This window comes from Corvus cornix, chromosome 1, assembly GCF_000738735.6.
Source record: "Corvus cornix cornix isolate S_Up_H32 chromosome 1, ASM73873v5, whole genome shotgun sequence".
NCBI classification, from domain to species: Eukaryota; Metazoa; Chordata; class Aves; order Passeriformes; family Corvidae; genus Corvus; species Corvus cornix.
In genome coordinates, this window is record NC_046332.1 from 49,508,439 (window position 1) to 49,528,455 (window position 20,017).

Here is a 20,017-nt window from a genome sequence, read left to right on the forward strand (position 1 = left end):
GTCTGCAGAGCAAAGTGCTGGTTGCTCCTTTTGAACTTACAACTATCTAAAGGCAGTTATGAAAGAGGTCATATGACATGAGGTCAATAACAGTAGAGGACTGAACATAATCAGCCAGGGGGTTTCTCCCAGTCCTATGTTCATAAAAATACATATCCTCATCCTTAGGGGAAGAACAGTAACGATATGGTTAGTATGTCCCTCTGTAGCTAAAGGGAATAAAAAAAATCTGAAATACTTTGAGCATGAGGGTGTCCCAGCTGGCTTGTTGTAGCTAAGAACACTATAAAAGGCAATGTACCATAATGGCTTTGGCACTGAACCCCTGCTGACCTAACTATCTGGATATATCTGACTCTGTCAACAGAATACTTGGAATATTTTGCTGAGTTTGCTCTCTATTCTTGGACTTTTCTGTCTTTGCTAAGTAAATAAAACCTTTTGTACCATATCTTGTGAAATGGTGAATGCAGTTAACCCTCAATGGCAACAGTCAAGCATAAGCAGTACAAATACAGGTAAAAGTGGGGAGTCCTGATCTCTTCCCAGATTTCATTCAATACACATGAAGATCTCAAAATATTGTTTGAAGTAAACTGTGGTATACAAGTCAGCAGGACTGTTACAGCTACAAGAATCCAACAGATTAGCTGGATACAAATCCCAAACGGGCAAACTTTCAGTATTGGCACCAACTATCAAATCACCAGAGGAGATCTAGGCCCAACATGAGAGATAATAATCTTCAAATAATCCTGGTACTTAGCACAAAAATTCTCACTGTTGCTTGCTTAAAGTGGCTTTTCAGAAAAAAACAACAAGTCCATGGAGTAAAGTTCCTACCTGGTCTAGACAGTTGCTCCGTAGGTAGCGCAGTGCTTGTTGTATGCTCTGAGGAAGAGGCTGTCCTGTTCTCTGGACATGAACTATCAGGGGCACACCAAAGACATTCTTGTCCTTGTAGTCAGGGACTTTCATCCTCTTCATGAACTTTGGCACAGACCTGAAAATTAACATGAACAGGCTTCATAAAAAATCAGGGTATTTACACACTCTCCAAGTAACACTACTGACAGAAATTGATATCTGGGGCCTTTTTTATAAAGATGGTGAAATAATAACGTTTAATGCACAATACACAGACACTTTACAATTTGCATAATTGATTAATTTCTTAATGTCTGTAAGTGGATGGCCTCTAAGGTACAGCATAACAATCCATTCTAACAAAAACCTTTTACTACGCAGGTGTCATCCAGCTGAAGCCAACAAGGTTTAAAGCATCCTTTAGGGACTCACAGGAATGGCAGAGCAAACCTGAGTGGAGAGGGTATCTGAGGGAAAAGGAGGTTCAATCCTCTAACATGCTGAATGATCTTTATATACCAGTTACATGATTTAGTATTTCTATTGACTAAGAATTTACAATAAGAAATGATGGTGGGAAATCCCTATGTGTCAGACTCCTCCCTTGTGTTATATGATTTATTCTAGTTGAGTAACTTAAGTGAAGCTGGTGAGCTTGCTTTCTTCAAAAAATTGTGATGAAAACAAGAACCAACAATGATTCCCTTTTTGGGAGTCATGACTGCCATGGAATTAAAATAAAAAGGATGAATATGACCTAAATGTGACTAAGAGTTCTGTCATCTGTGTGGGAAGAAGTAAAAACTCATTTTAAATTACCTACTGAAGAAGTACAGTGCATAATTTTACAGCTATTTACAGTCCCTCTCTTAAAAATCCTTAGAGACTGGTTATAAAAACTGAAGAAATACTTGTCAGGATGAAAACCTTGTACAAAGAGCAGGAGCTGGAATTTGCTGTACTCTAGTCTGCTTATTTGAAGTTGTGTAAGGTGAGATTCATTTCAGTGCAGATGTTGTCAGCTAGCCACAGGGAGCTGCACCAAAAAACAATGAAATGGGGGTTAATCTTACTGAATTTTAGCTCTCCTATGGAGATTTAAAAAGAGTCAGCAGTCTGGACTAGCTCTATACCCACTCTAGAGAGAGACACCTGTGGAGGGTGACCCAAACCCTCAGCCTTGGATATAATGGGCTGCTTTGGAGTTGCCTGTCTTTTTCCTCTGACCACAAACAGCTGACCTGACTTTCTCAGATCAGATTTATAACAGATTACACTTTTAACTTTTCCTACTGGCTGATGTCAGTGAGGTGAATCTCACGTGTATCTATTATATCTATTTTTCCATTTCTAAAGGAAAATTTGTCTTATGTAGCTCACAGATTAATTTAGTGGGATTTTGGGGAGGATTGATTTGAGCATGAAAATCACAATATAAATATCAAGTCATAGTGTACCTGGACTGGGTACCTCAGTGTATTAGGGAGAGATTCTGTCATTCTTTTGATTATTTCTGATACTTTTAAAGTCTTATCTATGCCCATTTCAATTTCTGGTGTACCTCAATCTGTGAGGCCCACCAGGGTGTGTGTACCATGAAACATGCAGGTTTCTGTAGCCAGTAGCTACAGGAGCCACATTGTGAGCACTCACATCCATGTGCACTTCCCTCCACTCCCTAAGTGACCAGGTAGATGTCACAGCTGCCAGGGCTGCAAGCTCCCTCTAACACAGGTCCAGGCCTAGGCTAAAGCCTGCATCTTTGATTTATAGAGAAATGTCCCATAACTGTTGTAACCCTTCTTTTAAAGCACAAGCAAAGCAGTATCAAACACATTAAGCAGCAGCTGTTTCTTTTTGAATCACAAAATGAATTCCAGGTAGGACTTACTGTAAACTTTTCCTACTTTTTAGTCACTCTCTCCTACTCCTGTTTATTTCCAGGATCTATTTCTGACTTTGCCAACAAGCCACTAGGCAGCAATGGATTAGAAGCGACAGTTTCAAATCCTACACTTGAAGTCAATGGTTCCTTCTAAATGCATTTACTTACTATCAGAGTAACAGAATTAGGAGAAACTATTTTCTTCCAAAATGTCTCTTTTCCAGTTATCAGTGGTACTCACCAGGTCCAGCCATGTTTGTTTGACATGGAGTACTTTTCCATGATGGCAGTGAGACGAAGCAGAGAGAATTTTTGCAGTAGATTCAGCTGGGCTGCTGACTGGTTGCTGATGTGAAGCGATGCAATGGAGCGGCTCAGGCGATGAGAGATTTGGAAACTATGCCATCGTAATCGCCTTTAGCAAAAAGAAATGACAGAAAAATCAGAGAACTGCTTTAGTTGGGCAGGAAAGATGGGATACTGTGAGATAGGGTTGGGCAATATATAAAACATACACAAACACACACATATGTGATGGCTTGTGGTGTGTCAACTGAAAGAAAATGTACCTTGGAGATAAATAAAACAATTTAGTCAATCTCTTCAATTTTGGAAATGCCCGAGTTTTGTCATTTTTACATTAGATTCACAAGTGGGTGTGGGTCCTGTCCATATACTTGGGGAAGCAGTGCTGCCTGCTATGGTCTTTAGCCCACACACTTACAACAGGATGTGAGAGATTTAGATTCAAATGTTCTTTGCCTGACTCAGAACTGGTATTCGATGCTTAGTCCCTTCACCTCCCTGGGGACTGACCTGACCACTGAGATATTTGGAGATGAGGTTCTCCAAATATCTCTGTTATTAAATGCTGAAGGATTTTTTTGAAAAAGGATTAAACCCTGTGTCTCCTTAGCTAGAGCTATAACCACCAAGCTATTGAACCACTCACATCTTTTTACTCCAATCCACTTTCTCTATATACTGGATTCATCAGAAAAAAACCCCCCTAATTTCATTTTCTTGTTTCACTAAATATAAGTTCTGGCTCAAATCCTAAAAACTTTGGCACTGCTCCTTTACTCAGTAGTTTCCTCGAGTTCACTTTCACTTTTGTGGTGGTGGTGAGCACACACAGGCAGCAGCAAACCTGGCACGGCAGAGTCCTCTGTGAGGGTGTGACAAGACTGACAGCAGATCAGAAAGTACCAGTACTATCAGACATACCAGTGTCATAAAATACCAGGTATATTCTCCCTGCTTTTGCACTTACAAAGCCACCCTACACACAACAGTTTGGACCCACAAAGGCTTTTGCCCAGCACCATTGGTACTTGGGTCAACAGGAGCTCATCACTCTGACTTTAAACAGGTCTGTAAACTATTAACAAAATTCCACTTTTCACTTTATTAAGAAGTCAATCATTTACCATCATTTTCATCCCACCCATGTAAGGGGCTGAGGCAGAGTAGGGAAGTTCTCTTCGAGCATGAAGGGGCACATTTTTAAAGCAGACTAGTGCATTAAAAAAGTTCATAAAGCTATCAATGCATAAAGCTCTGGGTGCGTAACTTAGAAGACTAATTGAAAATATATCCTACAACATATTCAGGGTCCTACCATGTAATCAGTGGATCAAGGGATAAAAAATGCCTTAGTTTGCTCTATTGAACAAATTCTGCATTGATTCCATGTAAGAATGTCCATAGCAGGATGTCCCTTGCCTCAAAGTCCACCTTTCCTTGGGAAGTCCCCATCTCCATACACGATGAGCACAACTGCAGTGGTACCCTGTGCCTTCTTACTCCCAGGCTGAGAACCTCTGCTCCATTATATTGTATTTCACAGCCTGTGGATTTGTATACAAAATTTTGCTACTTACCTGCTTGGCCTTGTGAGCGATGCTCCCACCCCAGAGTCTCTCCTGTCTCTAACACCAGTGGCTTCGGATTCATTCAGGGATGTTCCATCTCTGTCCATGTCACTTGGGGTGGTCCGGCCATCAGACACAGAGTTTCCTTCAAAATCAAGAGTGATCTGTGTAGGTGACTGGAAAGGCAGTGATGGGGATTCCCTGACTGACACATCACCAACCGGCAGACCTGGCAACACCTTCTTTGACCAGCCATCTACCACCTCCTGAAGTCCATTGACATGTTGCAAAATGTCATCTAACTGAGGGAAAAGGACATCTTTCTCTATGTCCAGCAGGTCCCCAGTACTAGCATACAAGTGGGACCCTGGCACATTGTCATAAATACTAATTCTGCTCTCTTTAGGACAGCAAACCATCAGTCCAGATTCCTTTGGAGTAGAGCAGTTCTGCTTTCCCAAAGAGATGCTGCCTGTCCTCCAGTTTACACTGTTACTGTTGTCTGTAGGTGAGAGGCTTTCGATAGAAAGTGCCTTTGGGAAGGTCCCTGGTTTGTGATCCTTGGGAATGTGCACAACCAAGTTCTCTTGGGAATGAAATTCATTTTTGCGGTTTTGGTCCACCACTTGCCGTAAGGCCGTTCCTGCCAGAACATCCAGGTCCTCCAGGTACATCCCACCTCTCTTGTTTGCTTCATGGCATTTGCGTTCCTTCAAACATGGTGTGCTCACCCCACTGCTGCTGTTTTCGGACTGACTGCTGTCACTGCTGGATTTGGCAGAAAAGGGAAGCCCTCTTTTGACTGAATCTTGTCCCAAATTTTGGAGATCGCCATTGACTATCTGTACGCAGTGCATGTCTTTCAAGGATTTCGGCTCAAACTGGAGAACCGGTCCACTGATCTCCAAAGGACCTGTTCTTCCTGAGCCTTTTAGTTTTCCATGCACAGCTTTTGCTTTTAGTGTCTCCATGCGTTTTAGGAAGGTTTTTGCTCTGGCTCGTGTTGGATTTTCATTCTTCAGGCCATCCTTGGGGGACAGGGCGGTGTTTATTGCAGTGGAGTCCTGCAGCAGGGTGCTTTCCACATCATGATGGCCAGAGCAGTCGCAGGTCTCCCTGGCAGCGCTGGTGGTGCCAGATTGACTCCTGTTGTCACTGCCCCCACTGCTCTCACTGTGAATGGATGAGACCTCAGGTTCGCTCAGATCTGTAAGGACGCTCTCACTGCTTGTCGTGTTTTTCATCTTAATGTCCCCAGAAGAGCCATGTCTGTCAGATCGGTGAAGCAAAGCGTCAATGTCGTCCACCCGAGACCATCGTCTGCTGGTTCTTTGGAAAGTCCATTTATTACTGATAGCACAGAGGTCTTCTTCATCTGAATCTTCACTCTGGAAAAAAAAGCACATGTTAAAATTGTGTGTTTTAACTTGTTATTTGAATTAATGTGATTAGGCTGCTCCAGGCGAGCAACAGGTAACAACATCTCTCTGAACCAAGTTTATGAAAGACTGGTCACCAGTCCTTTCATAACACCCTCTTTCATTTAATTGTAAAGCCTCCAAACATCTTAACAAGAAAGGAATAAAAGCCTGCTCCATGTTAGGAGTCTCACTGATACCTCTTGGCTTCCATGGATTGCCTGCGCACTGAATTGTGTAGGACTGATGCCCACAGTGACTGTTTAGGAAAAAAAATTTTGAAAGGTCCAAGTAAAGGAATCCTGATTTGCAGGGATGGTGTTAAGGTACACATGGTAAAGACAGGGAAGTAGCTGGGTACTACAGCAATGTGAGCTATTTAAAAATCCAAGACTGCAAATATCTGGTGCTGCATGTAGTTTTGCAGTGAGAACTAAAATAAACATCTATTAACTTCACAGACTAGATACACCTAACAGGATTTATGTTTCAGGAACATTACTACAGATAAATAGCCATGATGCTTAAAAGAACAATAAAAATATAATATTTAGCAGTATTGCTTAGGGTGTGTCTGAGTGCAGGTGAAGGAAGGCAGAGAAGCCAGCTGTGGAGGTGTGGGCAGGAGGAGTAGCAAGGCTCCGGCTGGGATGGGGCAGCATCTGTAGCTGTGCTGAGCTTTCCTACAGTGGCAACCACTGTCTTCCCTGCCCTCATCATCAGAGACACCCCAAACTTGATGACCTGAAGCCTGCCCCACTCTCTGGCTTCCTCCAACCTCTCCTGAGGCAGCAGCAGCCCCACAGCCCTTCCTGGTCTCATCCCTCAGCCTGAGGCACACAGAGCTGTGCTTATGTTTAGGCAGCTCCAGGAGCTGCTCTGCAATGCAGAGAACATGTGCCTTGGAAAAAAATTTAGATTGAACACCTCACCCTATGACATTTTCTCATCTGTTTACTCAGACAAAAAAGGTACATGTTCAGCATGAAGCCCAAAGTTGCTAATGAGTACCCTTCCCCTGACTTTGAACTGGGTTTATACTGCATTATTCTTGTACATTTGTTTTAAAGCAGAACAAACTAACTTCACCTAGATGACATCCAAACAGCTCTTCACATTCTTGGAAGCAGTATGAAGGCAGTAAAATATGACAGGCTGTCAGACTAAAATGAGGTGCTAAACCAGAAAGACTATTTTGGGACTGGAAAAATTCTCATTTTAAGAGTCTATTATTAGAAGTATTTTTATATGAAGTTTCAATGGTAAAGTTATCTCCAATCTCTGACTAGATCTTTGCTGGCCTGTCTAATTGAAAAATGTAAACCAAATTTTACAAGAGCACCCAAAACCTTAAATAATGTGAAACCTCAAAAGCTGGAGATTGGGATCAGTAGCATGCCAGGTCTCACTGATGCCATAAACTTTTGGCAGTTTATCACTTCAAGTCAGCCAGATGTTTTAGATCATGTCCAAACCGTAAAATAAAATATAGCTGTGAAATTTTGGGTTTAGGCATCCCTCTTTCCTCTGTTAATGTTGAGGTGTGCAGTGCTCCTGCAGCTGATGTGAGTTTACAGGAATGAACAGAGATCTTCATTCTGTGGCTTGTTAGAGAGAAGAATTGAGCACCTAGTGAAGTATGAGGGAAGAGGCTAGAAAAGTCTAATACTGCTTTGGCCATTTTGTCTGCAGGGAAGCAATGGCACATCAGACAGCTCTTCCTTTGTTTTAACTCCACAGCTTGCTGTATGTATATATGGACCAAAGGACAACACAGCCTCAGGAACTTAAAAATCCATTTATTGTGGTCTTAGTAGTGCCACAAAGTGAATATTTTAAAAACCGCAAGGGTAGGTACTTTTAAATATTTAACAGTGGTAATTATATCTCCAAAGCACACCACTGCTGAAGCGTTGGTGGCACCAGCCAATAGGATAAACATATTTTTAAAATTTTCCCTACATCGCAATATGCCAAAGGGACCTTAAAGAAGATTCTTGGCTGACACAAATCCCTCTAGCTGCATTGACATTACTGTATGAACTGACAGGATTTAGCCTGTATTTTCTACAAGCTGGAATCGATTAAAGTAGCCAGAGTGGTAGAGACATTGCAAAAAACACCAAGAAGAGATCACGGAGCAGAAGACAGAAATAAAAATAAATTCAGTGGTAAATATACTTTAAATCAAAAGTTTTGTGGGTTTGTTTTTGTTTTGTTTTGTTTGTTTGAGTTTTTTTTTTTTTTTTTTTTTTTTGACAAAGCAGAGATGAACAGAAATGTATACTGGTAGTAAACAAGTTTTGCCTCTAACCACAGCAAAGACAGGATTACATTCTGCCCAATAATCACTTAGAAAATACAGAGGCTTTTCAGTGTCAAAATTTGCAGCTCAATTAAATAAAGGCTTAGTTTTGAGGTTTTTTTAATTGATAAAGAAACATGCTTGTATTTTATCAGAAGCAAAACCAGGCAAATATGAAATGAAATATCTGGATGCTGAAATACTGCCATGGTGACTCACTACAAATTCAGCTGCACTGTGAGTCCTATGACATATTGTGCTTTTCTTTTGATGGAATCAGTAGAAATTCTGGAAGCCATGAATATCCTGAATGACCCACTGTTCTTGTCAGATATCTGAGTGCCCTCACAAACGAAGCTGTCCAAAAAAAAAATTTGAGAGCACTTAGCCCACCCACATGTCACCAGCTATGGGGACAGTGGATCAAGAGAAGGTCTGAAAGCAATGATTCATCTGACACCGGCAGAGCAGACATTTTGGAGCAGTGACTGTATATTTCTACTGACCCTGGGGTGAAATCAAGTGCACAGCTTTGGAGCATATTCAAAAGTTCAGTTAATAGTATTATGTTTGGGAAGATGAGAAGGGCAAGTTTCTTGAGGAGTGACCGGTAACATTTGCCAAAGAGAAAGAGATTTTGATTCAGATTTGTCACAGTTGATTTAAAATAGTACAGCTTTTTGACTGAGGGTGTACTTGCCTAAAATACAGAGGGATGCTAACAAAAGGCAAATAGTGGATTTATTTGCAGTGGAATTCTGCCACATTTTTCCAGCTGGGGGCAGGAATCTCATAAATCGACAGCTGCAGAAGGCAGTTAATCCAAAGGCTAATCTCTGTCTGTCCAAATCGCTTACGGACATATTTGCAACACATACATGAGGATTTCTGTTTGCATCTTGATGAAGCCAAGGGAAGACAGCAGTCCACAGTGGGAATGGTCTGGGTGGGAGAGTGGGCAGTGGGGAACGCTCATGCTGTGCTGGCTTTCACAGTAACCTTGCCTGGCATCTTGCTTGGCCATATTTGGATGAATCACTCAAGCAGCTGTGCTAGTCCTGTGCATACCTGTTATGCTGAAGCTCCAAAGCAGGCTGATTTTGCATTTCATTGTTTAGATCACTATAGAGACTATTAGGAAAGGCAGTATCTACAGCAAATGATTTATTTAGATCAGTGATCAATTTTAGACCCAATTTCTGGCTTTTACACTTGCATTTACATTTCCTCCTGTCGGCAGGCTCTCCTTCCTCTTCTCTCACTCACATTCTCATCTACTTTCAGTTGCTCTGTATCTGTGGGCTAAAATTTCCTCCAACTCCTCTTTCTTTACATTTTTCTGTGCTCTGCTTCTCTGTGGCCTTATGCAGGTATGCACCCACCTAGCTTTTGTCCCCTTGAAAGGGTACCAAGTAGGGCCATCTCTCTTCCATCAAAAATTAATGGTCATCTGCAAGGAGAGCAGCTGAGGACTTCAGTCCATTCAGAACAGGGAGGAGTGGCACAAAAAATTAATGGAAAACAAACGTAACAAAAAAAAAAATCCTTCATTTTTAAGACAACATAAAACCCAAGACAAGAAAAACCCCTAATGCAGTGAAGAGAAGTCCCTGCAGCTCCAGGGAATGGACAAAATACAAGCTAAAGAAGCTAGTACACAGAGCAACAAGTGGGCACGTGCCAAAGCAGGTTATTTGGGCATTAAAACCATCCTCTGTTCAAGTTCCCTCAAACACTGAATAGAGTATGATGAGACTGAATTTGCAAAGACATCAAAAATGGAGGTCTCAGAGGCAGTTTTTAGAAAGCACTAGACAAACCCTCTAGGAAGGAAAAACAGAAACCGAGATTTCTCAGAGTTGACAACTACCATTGTACTACTCAAGGACTTTGGGGAATTTGTGACCAGAAAATCAAACGTTCAACAGTTAGTGCTGGACATGTTACAACATTCTCAAAATCAACAGGCTGTTTCTGCAGCCCTCACTGAAACCCTTTAAGCTCAAATAAATCCCATGTTACACAGGAGCTTGTAAGGATGACAGAGTTTATTTTCATACTCTTAACTGGGAAGAAGTCAGTACAAGAAACAAAGAAAAGCTGTTATTTTCATCTGAGCAGCTTAGATTTTTTTCTGAGCAGGATTTTCCACTGCGTACTCATATAACATTGACAAACAAGCCAGTCTAATGAAGCTTCACCGTCTTTTCACCCACTAAATTTAATTGCACTCTAATATGTAGAGTTTAAGTACTGTGTGAGCTCTTTTAACACACATAGTATTTAGTCACAGTTTCTATTCTATTTATAATTTCAAGATTCAGCAATTCACATTATCATGCATCCAGATAAGGGTGACATGCATGTTCAAAGTCAAATAAACTTAACTTACTTTTAAGAGCATTACTGACTTAAAGGCTAAATTGGGGTGGTCTTATCACAAAAGCCAGGGTAAAGCCAGCATATTTAATGAAGTTCCCTTACCTTTTTTCTTTGGAAGTTCACATCGAGTTTCATTGAGGCGCACTTGTTCAGTGTGTTCAGTCGTCTACAGGGCAAAGCAAATTCAAAAGATTAGCAGCCTCTGACTAAAGGGCATGATTTTTTGCAAGTTCAAAACATATTCTCTTATCTTACTGTAAGGTGCCAACTGCATGCAACAGCTCCAGAAATGATACTGGTCATCTATTCCAGCTATATTACTTATCACTGCATTGAGGGACTCTTAGCTTCACTTTACTTGATAGCCAGGTTTGATAGATTGCTTTTTAATTGATAGACATTTCCGTACTTAGCACAGGAAACAACTATGAACCAACACCTGTGATAGCTGGGGAAATTACAAGAGAAGGAGGAGCTGAGTTGCCTTATGCAGGACTGTAACATAATTGGTCTAAAATGGGGATTTCAAAGCACTGGTGAAAGATCGAACAAAAAAACAGATGCAGTTCCTCACCTCTGGCAAGTTGGCAGGTTCTTAAAAAAGCTGACGCAAAGAACTTCTAGCTGTTACTTAAAAGTTTCTCCAAAGCCAATAGTTTATTTTCTTCTATCTGTGGACCTTATACACAGGTCCAACATGTAACAAATCTAACATTTTAAAATAATTTTTTTTAGCTATTTTTGACCATATTCATACTGATGTTACCAGAGTTCCTGTAAGATATCTGCTCCTTAAATCCAAGGCTATCCTGTGATGACAGTGAGTTGAAATGACAATCCGCGCGTGTGTATGTGCGCGTGTGTGTGGTGTCCATGTGCAAGGACAGCCAGAGGACAAGTAAACATGCTCTTTCAATAGCAAACCTACTGTGGTAGTGATAATTGATTCGGTTTTATTTATACTTGAAGATCCATTAAACCATCCAACTTCTAAAAGCAGAGGCTCAAAGTTAAATATGTTACACTTTGAAAATTTTCCACGTCTAGGACTGAATTTCAAAATAAAGAGAGGCAGAGTGAGAGAGCCGCGTGTCCACAGCACTCCTCTGTTGGCTGCCTGCATCTCCCATGTCTTTATAGCAAGACCTCTCTCTGTTGCTTTTGGGTCGCAGGGAGAGGCTGACAATTTCCAGAACTGAACATTTGAAATGCATGTGATAAGTTACAAGGACACATGAAAAAAGTATCAGATCAATAATATAATCTCTCACATAATGTAAGAAGATTATGGCATTGACATATTCCTCCACAGAACTTCTAATATTAGAATACCTTTCAAATTGCCACCACTAAAAAAGAACCAACCCACCAAATGTGGATCTTCCTTAAAAAAGACATTCCCTCTCAGAGTATCACCTACTCATTTGTAGATCAAATATGCCTTCCCAACTCAAGGCAATAAATCTGTTATGCTGTATCAGAAAAGTCCTGTGCTCAGGTATTAATTTGGGTATAATGTATGCACAAGCACACCCTGCATGCATGATAGCAATGTTGAAATAAATTCCAGGGTTTGTGGCTGTGTAGCTGTATCTCCAGCCTTCTGCCCACAAATCTTCTTCTGGGATTACATCTATTATTGCAAAACTCCTCTTCTGCCCAAACACAGAATTTCTCAACCCAAAGCAGTATTTTCTGGGGACCCTGGGGCTGAATAATGTTCAGTGCTTCTTTTGAGCACAAAATGTTTAAATGTGTGTATCAATATCAATTCCAAGTATACAGAGGCACATTTCATTTTCAAAGGACTCCAGCCCATTTCTATCCTTGGGGACAGCTTCTTCTGAGTGGTGAATATTGGCTAATATTGGAGTCCCTGCACCTCTTTGTCAGCTGGCCTGTGCTGAAGGGACAAGTCTGCAGCTACATTTCCACACTTGCTCCACCAAAATCAAAATTACTTTTTACTGGGCGCCAGTGACTCAGCCCCAGGCTTTAAATTCGCCCCTCTACAAAACATTGGTATGCTTTCTGGGGCCCTTCCAGTGCTGTGGAAAGACTTCCCAGTGAAATTAGAGAACTAATGATCATATTTGTGAGTTTGTCTGGTACTAATAGCTCAAATCAAAGTCAGTCTGTTTCAGTTTCTTTTGCCTTGTTGATGTGCCAGTGGTCGCAGAAAGCTTTTCTCATCAGTTTAAAGTCATCAGATGACTGACAGCCAACTCCTCAGCATGTCTTTTGAAAAGAAGAAATCCCAGAAGTTTCTGGCTACAAAGGCTGTCACTGAAGTCAAAGTTGAAGTGAGAGAAGCACTGCACTTCTATGCATAGAACTTTTTACCCTTAAAAACATGGGAAAAGAATGCCTGTTTCTAATGTTAACAAAACACAAAGTCAGGACTTGAGAAAAGGCAGGGAAAAACACATTAAGTAAACACAAGAGAGGTGGCTATATAAAACCCAAATAATCTAGGATGCATTTGAATGCATATCAGGAAATTTCTGCAGTGTTCTGGGAAAGACTGCAAAACATGTACTACAGCAAGTGTTTCAGTGATGGTAATTTTATTTCTTCTCCAGAGCATCACAGGTAAACACTGCCTTGGTGGTTTAACACTTTGAAATAACTCTTAAAACACCAGCAGAGATATTCAGGTACCTAAACAGATGTTTCTGGTGCTATTTTAGATCCTCTGGAGTATCAAGCCTGGCCTTCAGCTGCTGCAGGTACCTCAGTCCCGTCAACACATGGAGAAGTCTGGGCTATCTGAGGAGATTTAAGATGGCCATAGACACAGGTCCTTAGGGCTCTGAATCCCAACCCCAGTGCTGTAATTGTTAACTCTTATGACAGAAGTTCTTAAGTAGGAAATATCCAACTTTCGCATCCTTTGCAGCACTGAGCAGTGTTTACAAATAAATACAAGCTTCTAGTAATGAAGGCTCAGGTCAGCTGGAAAACCTTATGGGGGACCTGTTGTCTTGCTTGAAGAGGAATCCAAGTAATAGGGAGACAGCACTGAAGTGAGTTGGAGTTCCAGGAGAATCCCTGGACCTGTTCTGCAGCTACTTCCAAGAAGGTGCTTTGGAATGCAGCCAGGGCCACTGGCCAGTCATGAAGGAGGAGGCGTCATGGGGAGGACAAGCATGGATAGCACAGTGTCTCCTGCCTCAGCAGATCCACAAATGCCCTCTCTTATGGACTGTGACCAGGAAAACACACAATATGGTTCTGTGAATGCCCCTCTGAGGGAATCACAACACTATTGCTTTGCTTTATTGTTATTCCTAGACAAATTTAGGTGCTGCATACACATGTCCCTGCCTGGCTTCCTCTGGTGCGGGGGACTTTGGGAGGAGGACATCCAGCTCCTGATGCTGGACTTTGCTGAGGTCTTAACACTGAGTAAGAGTCCTCCCAGCACCATTAGGGCTGGTGCGCAAGGCTCACACTGGCATGTCCCTGCTCCACCAATTCCGTGCATGAAGAGAATGTACTGTTTTCCAGTCCTATCACCTTTTCATCATGGCTACCACCGAGGGAGTTACCTTACAGGCTCCAGACTCACATGAGATGAGTAATCTCTCCTGGAAGTCAGTGGGAGACATTCTACTGCCTCCAGAGCAGGGCTTTCTGTCCTGCATGTGGAGAGCCAGGCTTATCCCCTAACAGCACCTAGAGCAAGATACCTCAGCAGATGGTACTGACTGTACAAGCATCATTTCAGAACTCTGGTGGTAGGATGTCCCATCCCAGACAACAACCTTCACTTTGTTTACAAGCTGTCTAAGAGAAAACAGCTATGGAAAAAAGGGCTGCTGGCTACTTGGCACAGTTGAAATTTTAAGAGCTTGGTTTAGGGGACTATGTATCAGACTGTTATATACTTGTTCTTCATGTTCTTAGTCACTGTATGTACGTGAACACAAAAAGTACAACGTGGCTTGGCTTCTCCTTCTCACCCTCTTATCACAGCAGTCACGAAAGTTCCCAGAGCAGAGTTGGTTGCTGCTATTTTGGAAATGACACAGAGATCCAGCTATAAAATTTTCATGCCCAATTATTATTTTGGCAGGCTGACAGCATTTGCCTGCAGATTGCTGGCAATTCTCTATTGTTCATTGCTCAATAAAATCTGAGTGGAATCTCTTGATAGATACGCCTCTAACCCAAAGGCCTCAAATTTGGTTTTTACTCTGTCAAATTTTCAAATTATATTGTAAACAGCAGGAATGTTAGAATATCTCAAGAAGGTCACTGAAATCTTTTACCATAGGGAGTCCTAGACTTTCTGACTAAAATACTACCAGCTGCCTTAAAACAAGGTTCTTCCTCATTTGTGCCTCACGTTGTCTGGTATAATGCAGTGCCATGAGAAAACTGATTATAAAATGAGATTGAGAGTCTGGTTTCAACCCACAAGAGCAGAGAAATTCAGTGTTTATGCTATTACTATTCAGAGCTAAAACTGCTCAAACTGATTATCCATGCTGGCATTTCAGCTTTAAAATTCTCTTCCAAAAGGAAAAAGAGAAGCCCATTTTGTTCAGTACTATGGGCTGAATGCACTATTAGTCAGTGTGATGGCTTGGTCATGCCTAGCTTTGAGGGCAGCCTTGAATGTCTGAAGAATGGAAGTCTGACTGCCAACCTGGGAATCTGCACACAGAAATAATAACCAGCCTTCTTCTCTTTCCTCGAAGTGCACTGCAGCCTGCAGCTCTCATATGGTACGTTAGCATGCACCTTGCAGTAACACCACTGCAGAGCTAAGGAAGGGCAGAGAACTGGCCACAGTGGTCAGCTGAGCTGTGAGGATTTCCAATGCACTGGAAAACTTGGAAGATGCTGGTTTGATAGCTCATAGAGTAACAAAGCTGGTACTGGGGGCAGCAGCTGACACTGTTCATTGTTTCTGATGAATCTGAATCTTGGCATTTGGAACAAGGGCTTTTTACGGGTCGCTTTCAGCAAAGGGTTTGAAGCTGCTCAATTACATCAAACTGAATGTCTGCAATCTGAAAACATAACCTGTACATAATACTTATATTATTATGAGGAGCTATTCCTTTTTTTATATCTAAGCTGTTTAACAACTCCCAACAAAAATTCAACTAGACGTATTGTCTTCCTTCTGAGTAAAATAATTACAGAAAAAGTTATTAATAAACCCATTAATCTTTAAAGAGTGGAAATACCTGTGTCTATGCTTTTTTCTATAAGTCTCATCAGTATCCCTTGATTTAGGCTAATGTAAGGCATTTTTTTCCCCATGAGTGCATCTATCCAGCTGCTAGTTAATTTTCCAAACCCTCATATTTCAATGAAAGAGAAGAAAACCCCAACCCAACCAAGTCTCTAGCTTCTCAGCTTGCAAAATAATCCTCATGAATATATCAACACAGTGTAACTGTAGGTGTATCCGTGAGTCTACAGAGAGGCTGGAAGAGCAAGAGATGAGCTGTTCCCATTTTTAGCTGTGTAGGTGTTGGATGCCTGGTGACCGTGACTGTAGCACCACCATTGCCAGTTGCTCCAGAGAAAAATGATTAGAGAGAGTCACAGAGCTATGAAATGACTACATCTCACTGTTTGCTCTCACAAGAAAGCAACAGGAACAGACATCATACTTGCATTTTTTATTGGTCCTTCAACTTTGTGGTAAAGGGCAGAGGGGAAGAGATTTCAATCTCCTGTTCTCTATCACTCTCCAGTTCCCAAACTACAAGAAAGTATGTCTTCCATCATGCCAGACTGAGGCAGGGGGATGTACATATGTGTGGGAAGAGGGTTTCTCAGGGCATAGCAATGTGCTCTCACCAAGCAGCACAAAACAGCAGTGGATCAAGTCTGCAGTTATTCTCTTCTCTGGCATTTGTGAGAGTGATCACTGGAGGATCCAAGTCTTTCCTACTGATTTGTCTTCAGACACAAAGGCTACTACACAGAGAAAGAGAATATTTGCATAGCCATAATAGACAGCATGAGAAGCAATACGTCTCACTTCCAGCAGGGGAGTTTTGGGAAAGCAATCTGACAGCTGTGCCCAGAAACCACCTGGATCCACCAGGAAGGAGGGCATAGCTGGGATGGAGAGCTGCACAAGAACCAGCCCTATTTTTGGTGATTCTCAGAAACTTTCTCTGCATTCCTCCATCACAGACTCATTAATCCTTGCAATGCACAGTATGATGTGGAACAGCATCTCCTAAAGCCATCTCTGATGACTTTAGGCACAGTTGCAGAAGGGGAAAGAGAGTCTTGTCCAATTATCTTGATGTCAGTGTTGTGAAAGTTTCCATAACATGTAATAAAGTCAGCTTGGTTAAGGGCCAGATGCTCCTTTGTCCTGACTTGAAGAGCAGAGGAGCAGAACCCAGCTCGAGCTGAGCACAGGGGAAAGAAGAGGGGAACAATGTCTCTGCAATGTGGTTTTACAAAACTGCCACAGAATTGCTGTGTCTTGAGTCCTGGGGGATAGGACTTGAGCAATGCAATATGGTATATTCATCACAGAGTATAAAAAGCAAGATAAACAGCAAACACAGGACTGCTGGGAGGGGCAAAGCAGTGATCAGCTGCAGCAGCTGTAGTACTGGGGGATCTGTAGTATTGGGTCTGGTCCCACTTCTGTTACTGGTGCCAAAAGAGAGTACCAAGGGAATCACAGCAGCATGAAAACCATGTCTGCTGCCAGAGAAAAGGGCTTGCTGAACTCTATGCATTGAAGTTTCATCTTTTCTGTTGGACTTAGACATAAGAGTTATTAATGTGCAACTTAAATGTGACTCCCATTTATTCAGGGTTTTCTTGCACTACTGATAGTTCTTAAAAACTTAAAAGTTCTTAAAATCCTTTGGATTTGGGTCTTCCCAAATCATGTGATGCTTTCTGTGAGTGTAGTGGGTATCCTACTGCAGCATTTTCTGTAAGAGAAATTAACTCAGAATGGTGGCATTACGGATCTCATCACTTAATTGACCTGGACAAGCAAACATCTCTACTGCTGCTATGCTAACAGTTAAAAATCAGCTCATGCTTTGAAATTATCAGAAAAGAAACTTTGAGTGTTATTTACCTGCAAAGAGGTTCTACAAGGTCCTTGTCAAGAAAATCATGATCTTTCTTTACTGCAGCAATGTCAATGGGAAACTGGGAGTCTGTAAAAGGAGACACAATATTAAGATGACTGCTTGCTACTCAAATGAAAATACATTGTCTACATCTAAATTGCTTTGCATGTGCTTGCTCACTGAAATCTAGTATGACCAATTTCACTCAGCTCTGGTTCCCTTCCAGCTGTATCTGTGACCTTTTCAGACACCTTATTTATTTTTATTTTCTGTTAAAGGTATAGCTGAATGTCCAGTGCATTAGAGTGAGAGCAAAATTATTTCATTTTGGCTTTAAAAAAATACTCAATTGTTAGCTGTTCATTCTAGCACCTTGCACAAGTGAATGAGATCAGGGAATTACCACCACACTTACTTTATCTACATGAGCAATGAGGTTTTCCTTTCTCATTACAGTGACTTAATAGTCATTTGCTAGACAGACTTTGCCCAAGCCCCAGAAATGTTCTATGCTTTTTGCTTTTAAAACCGATCCAAATAGCAATGATTTCAGACAGAGGGTTACTCAAATAACAGACAAAAAAACCCCCAAACTGAATTATAATCCCCAATATTAGCTAAAAAGCCAGAATAGCATGCTAGAAGCTGACATTTGTAATGAAAAGTGACATGTAATGGTGGGACAGGTTCCAGAGCTGTGGCTGCTCTCCAGACTGCTCTGCCATGCTTAGGTACCTCAGCAGGATGCTGGATGCAGGAACTTCAGCCAGCATTTTCAGACACTACTGCTGAACACTGACATAATAGATGCCTGTGAAAAGCACCTTGTTTTCAGAGACACAGACTGTCTAGAGCACATATTGACTGCACGGGAACTGCTGGAGTCCAGCACAGGTTTTTTTTTTGGAGAGAACATCCCTTAGAGTTAAGCAGGCAGCAGATGCTCCTTTCTCTGGGAGTCAGTATCTGATACTCCGAATACAAGGCAGACACAGAAGTACTACTGGCTACCCAAGGACTGTGGTAGATACACATTTGTGTCAGTTTTGGTTTGGCAGGCTTATTAGTCTTAGTTCCTTGCTGGATTTAATAGAGTCTGCCTGCCTCCTGTGGAGCCACCTGAGCATCTCTGAATGGTGCTCCTGTCCCCAGGAACCCGAGCAGCCCAACAGGACCCAGGACCTGAGTCCTGGTGGACCTCAGTTGGCCATGGGGGTGTCCTCAGCATCCTGCTCCCTGCCATCCTCAGCCCCACACGAGGGGAGGGATGGTGTCCGGGCTGACTCCCTGCAGACTTGGCTCTGACCCATGAGGCTCCTTGGCCCCCATTCCATGCGTGGATCTGTGCTGCCTCCAGCCTCATGCTGACCCTGGAAGGTATCCAGAGGTGCTTGGCAGAGCTGCCTTTTGGCTAATAAGCCTGAGCGGGCCTGAGCTGGCTCCGTGTCTCCGGCAGGGAGACCATGCAGTTCGGGAAGAACGAGGCTTAGCCGCAGTCTCCCTCAGCATTGAGCTGGGGAGAGCAGGAAAAACCCAGCTCCAGTCCCCAAACTACTCCTGAACACAGCAGCAGTACAACCACTTGCCCTGTCTCAGGCACACTGCTTCTCTGGGCACGAACTTTACACCCAGGAAGGGGACACCACCATTTGCATTGAGTTAGCACTGAAATATCAGCTTTTCTTACTTTGCAAATGTGAAGTGCAACTCAGATTATTCACTTTTGGTAACTGCAGAGTTTTCAATCTTACTTTTGGTGTGACTGAAATTTTCAATAACTTCTAGTGTTCTAATCTTATTTCAGACACGGTTTCTAAAATTTAAACAAAAAGTTTCTAAAAATTAGACTCATGTTTTTGGATATTTTGTAGTTGTTTTTGTTAACCATTGAGGTTTACACAAACTATGTCCCTTTTTTTTTTTTTTTTTAACTTCCCAAGGCTATGAGGGTAAGAATCTTACTTTTCTTTATGCACTGGTATGACTCCAGCAGCTGAGGCTTTGTGAAGCATCCAGCCATGGCCATAACTCAGTCAAATGTGGAGCTGGCCAACTGCAAGGTCTCCTGGCAAGCGCCCAGTGCACTTTCAGAACCGCACAAAGAGGAGAAAGACCTACTTACCCTCATAGAACTGAGCATATTGGGGAAATCCAGCTGCACGTAACCAGTCACATGCTTCCTTTGCTTCGATTTCTGAGCAAAAAGAGAA

At 42.0% G+C, this 20,017-nt stretch overlaps 1 protein-coding gene across 9 annotated transcripts in view; it reads right to left on the reverse strand.

Moving 5' to 3' along the window:
* The window catches only part of STARD13 (StAR related lipid transfer domain containing 13), a 326,580-nt gene that overhangs the window by 17,249 nt on the left and 289,314 nt on the right, over positions 1-20,017 (reverse strand). For 7 of the 9 annotated variants that reach the window (XM_010400319.4, XM_019286339.3, XM_019286338.3 and 4 more), the window contains 6 exons: positions 19,930-20,001; positions 17,813-17,894; positions 10,834-10,897; positions 4,636-6,014; positions 2,994-3,167; positions 844-1,003 (listed from right to left, as the gene is read on the reverse strand). In XM_010400319.4, the coding sequence (XP_010398621.4) occupies positions 844-1,003; positions 2,994-3,167; positions 4,636-6,014; positions 10,834-10,897; positions 17,813-17,894; positions 19,930-20,001 (1,931 nt within the window). Of the gene's footprint in view, positions 1-843; positions 1,004-2,993; positions 3,168-4,635; positions 6,015-10,833; positions 10,898-10,986; positions 11,168-11,305; positions 11,552-17,812; positions 17,895-19,929; positions 20,002-20,017 lie in introns of those variants that run through there. The other 2 variants (XM_019286340.3, XM_019286341.3) reach the window with 2 other exon arrangements.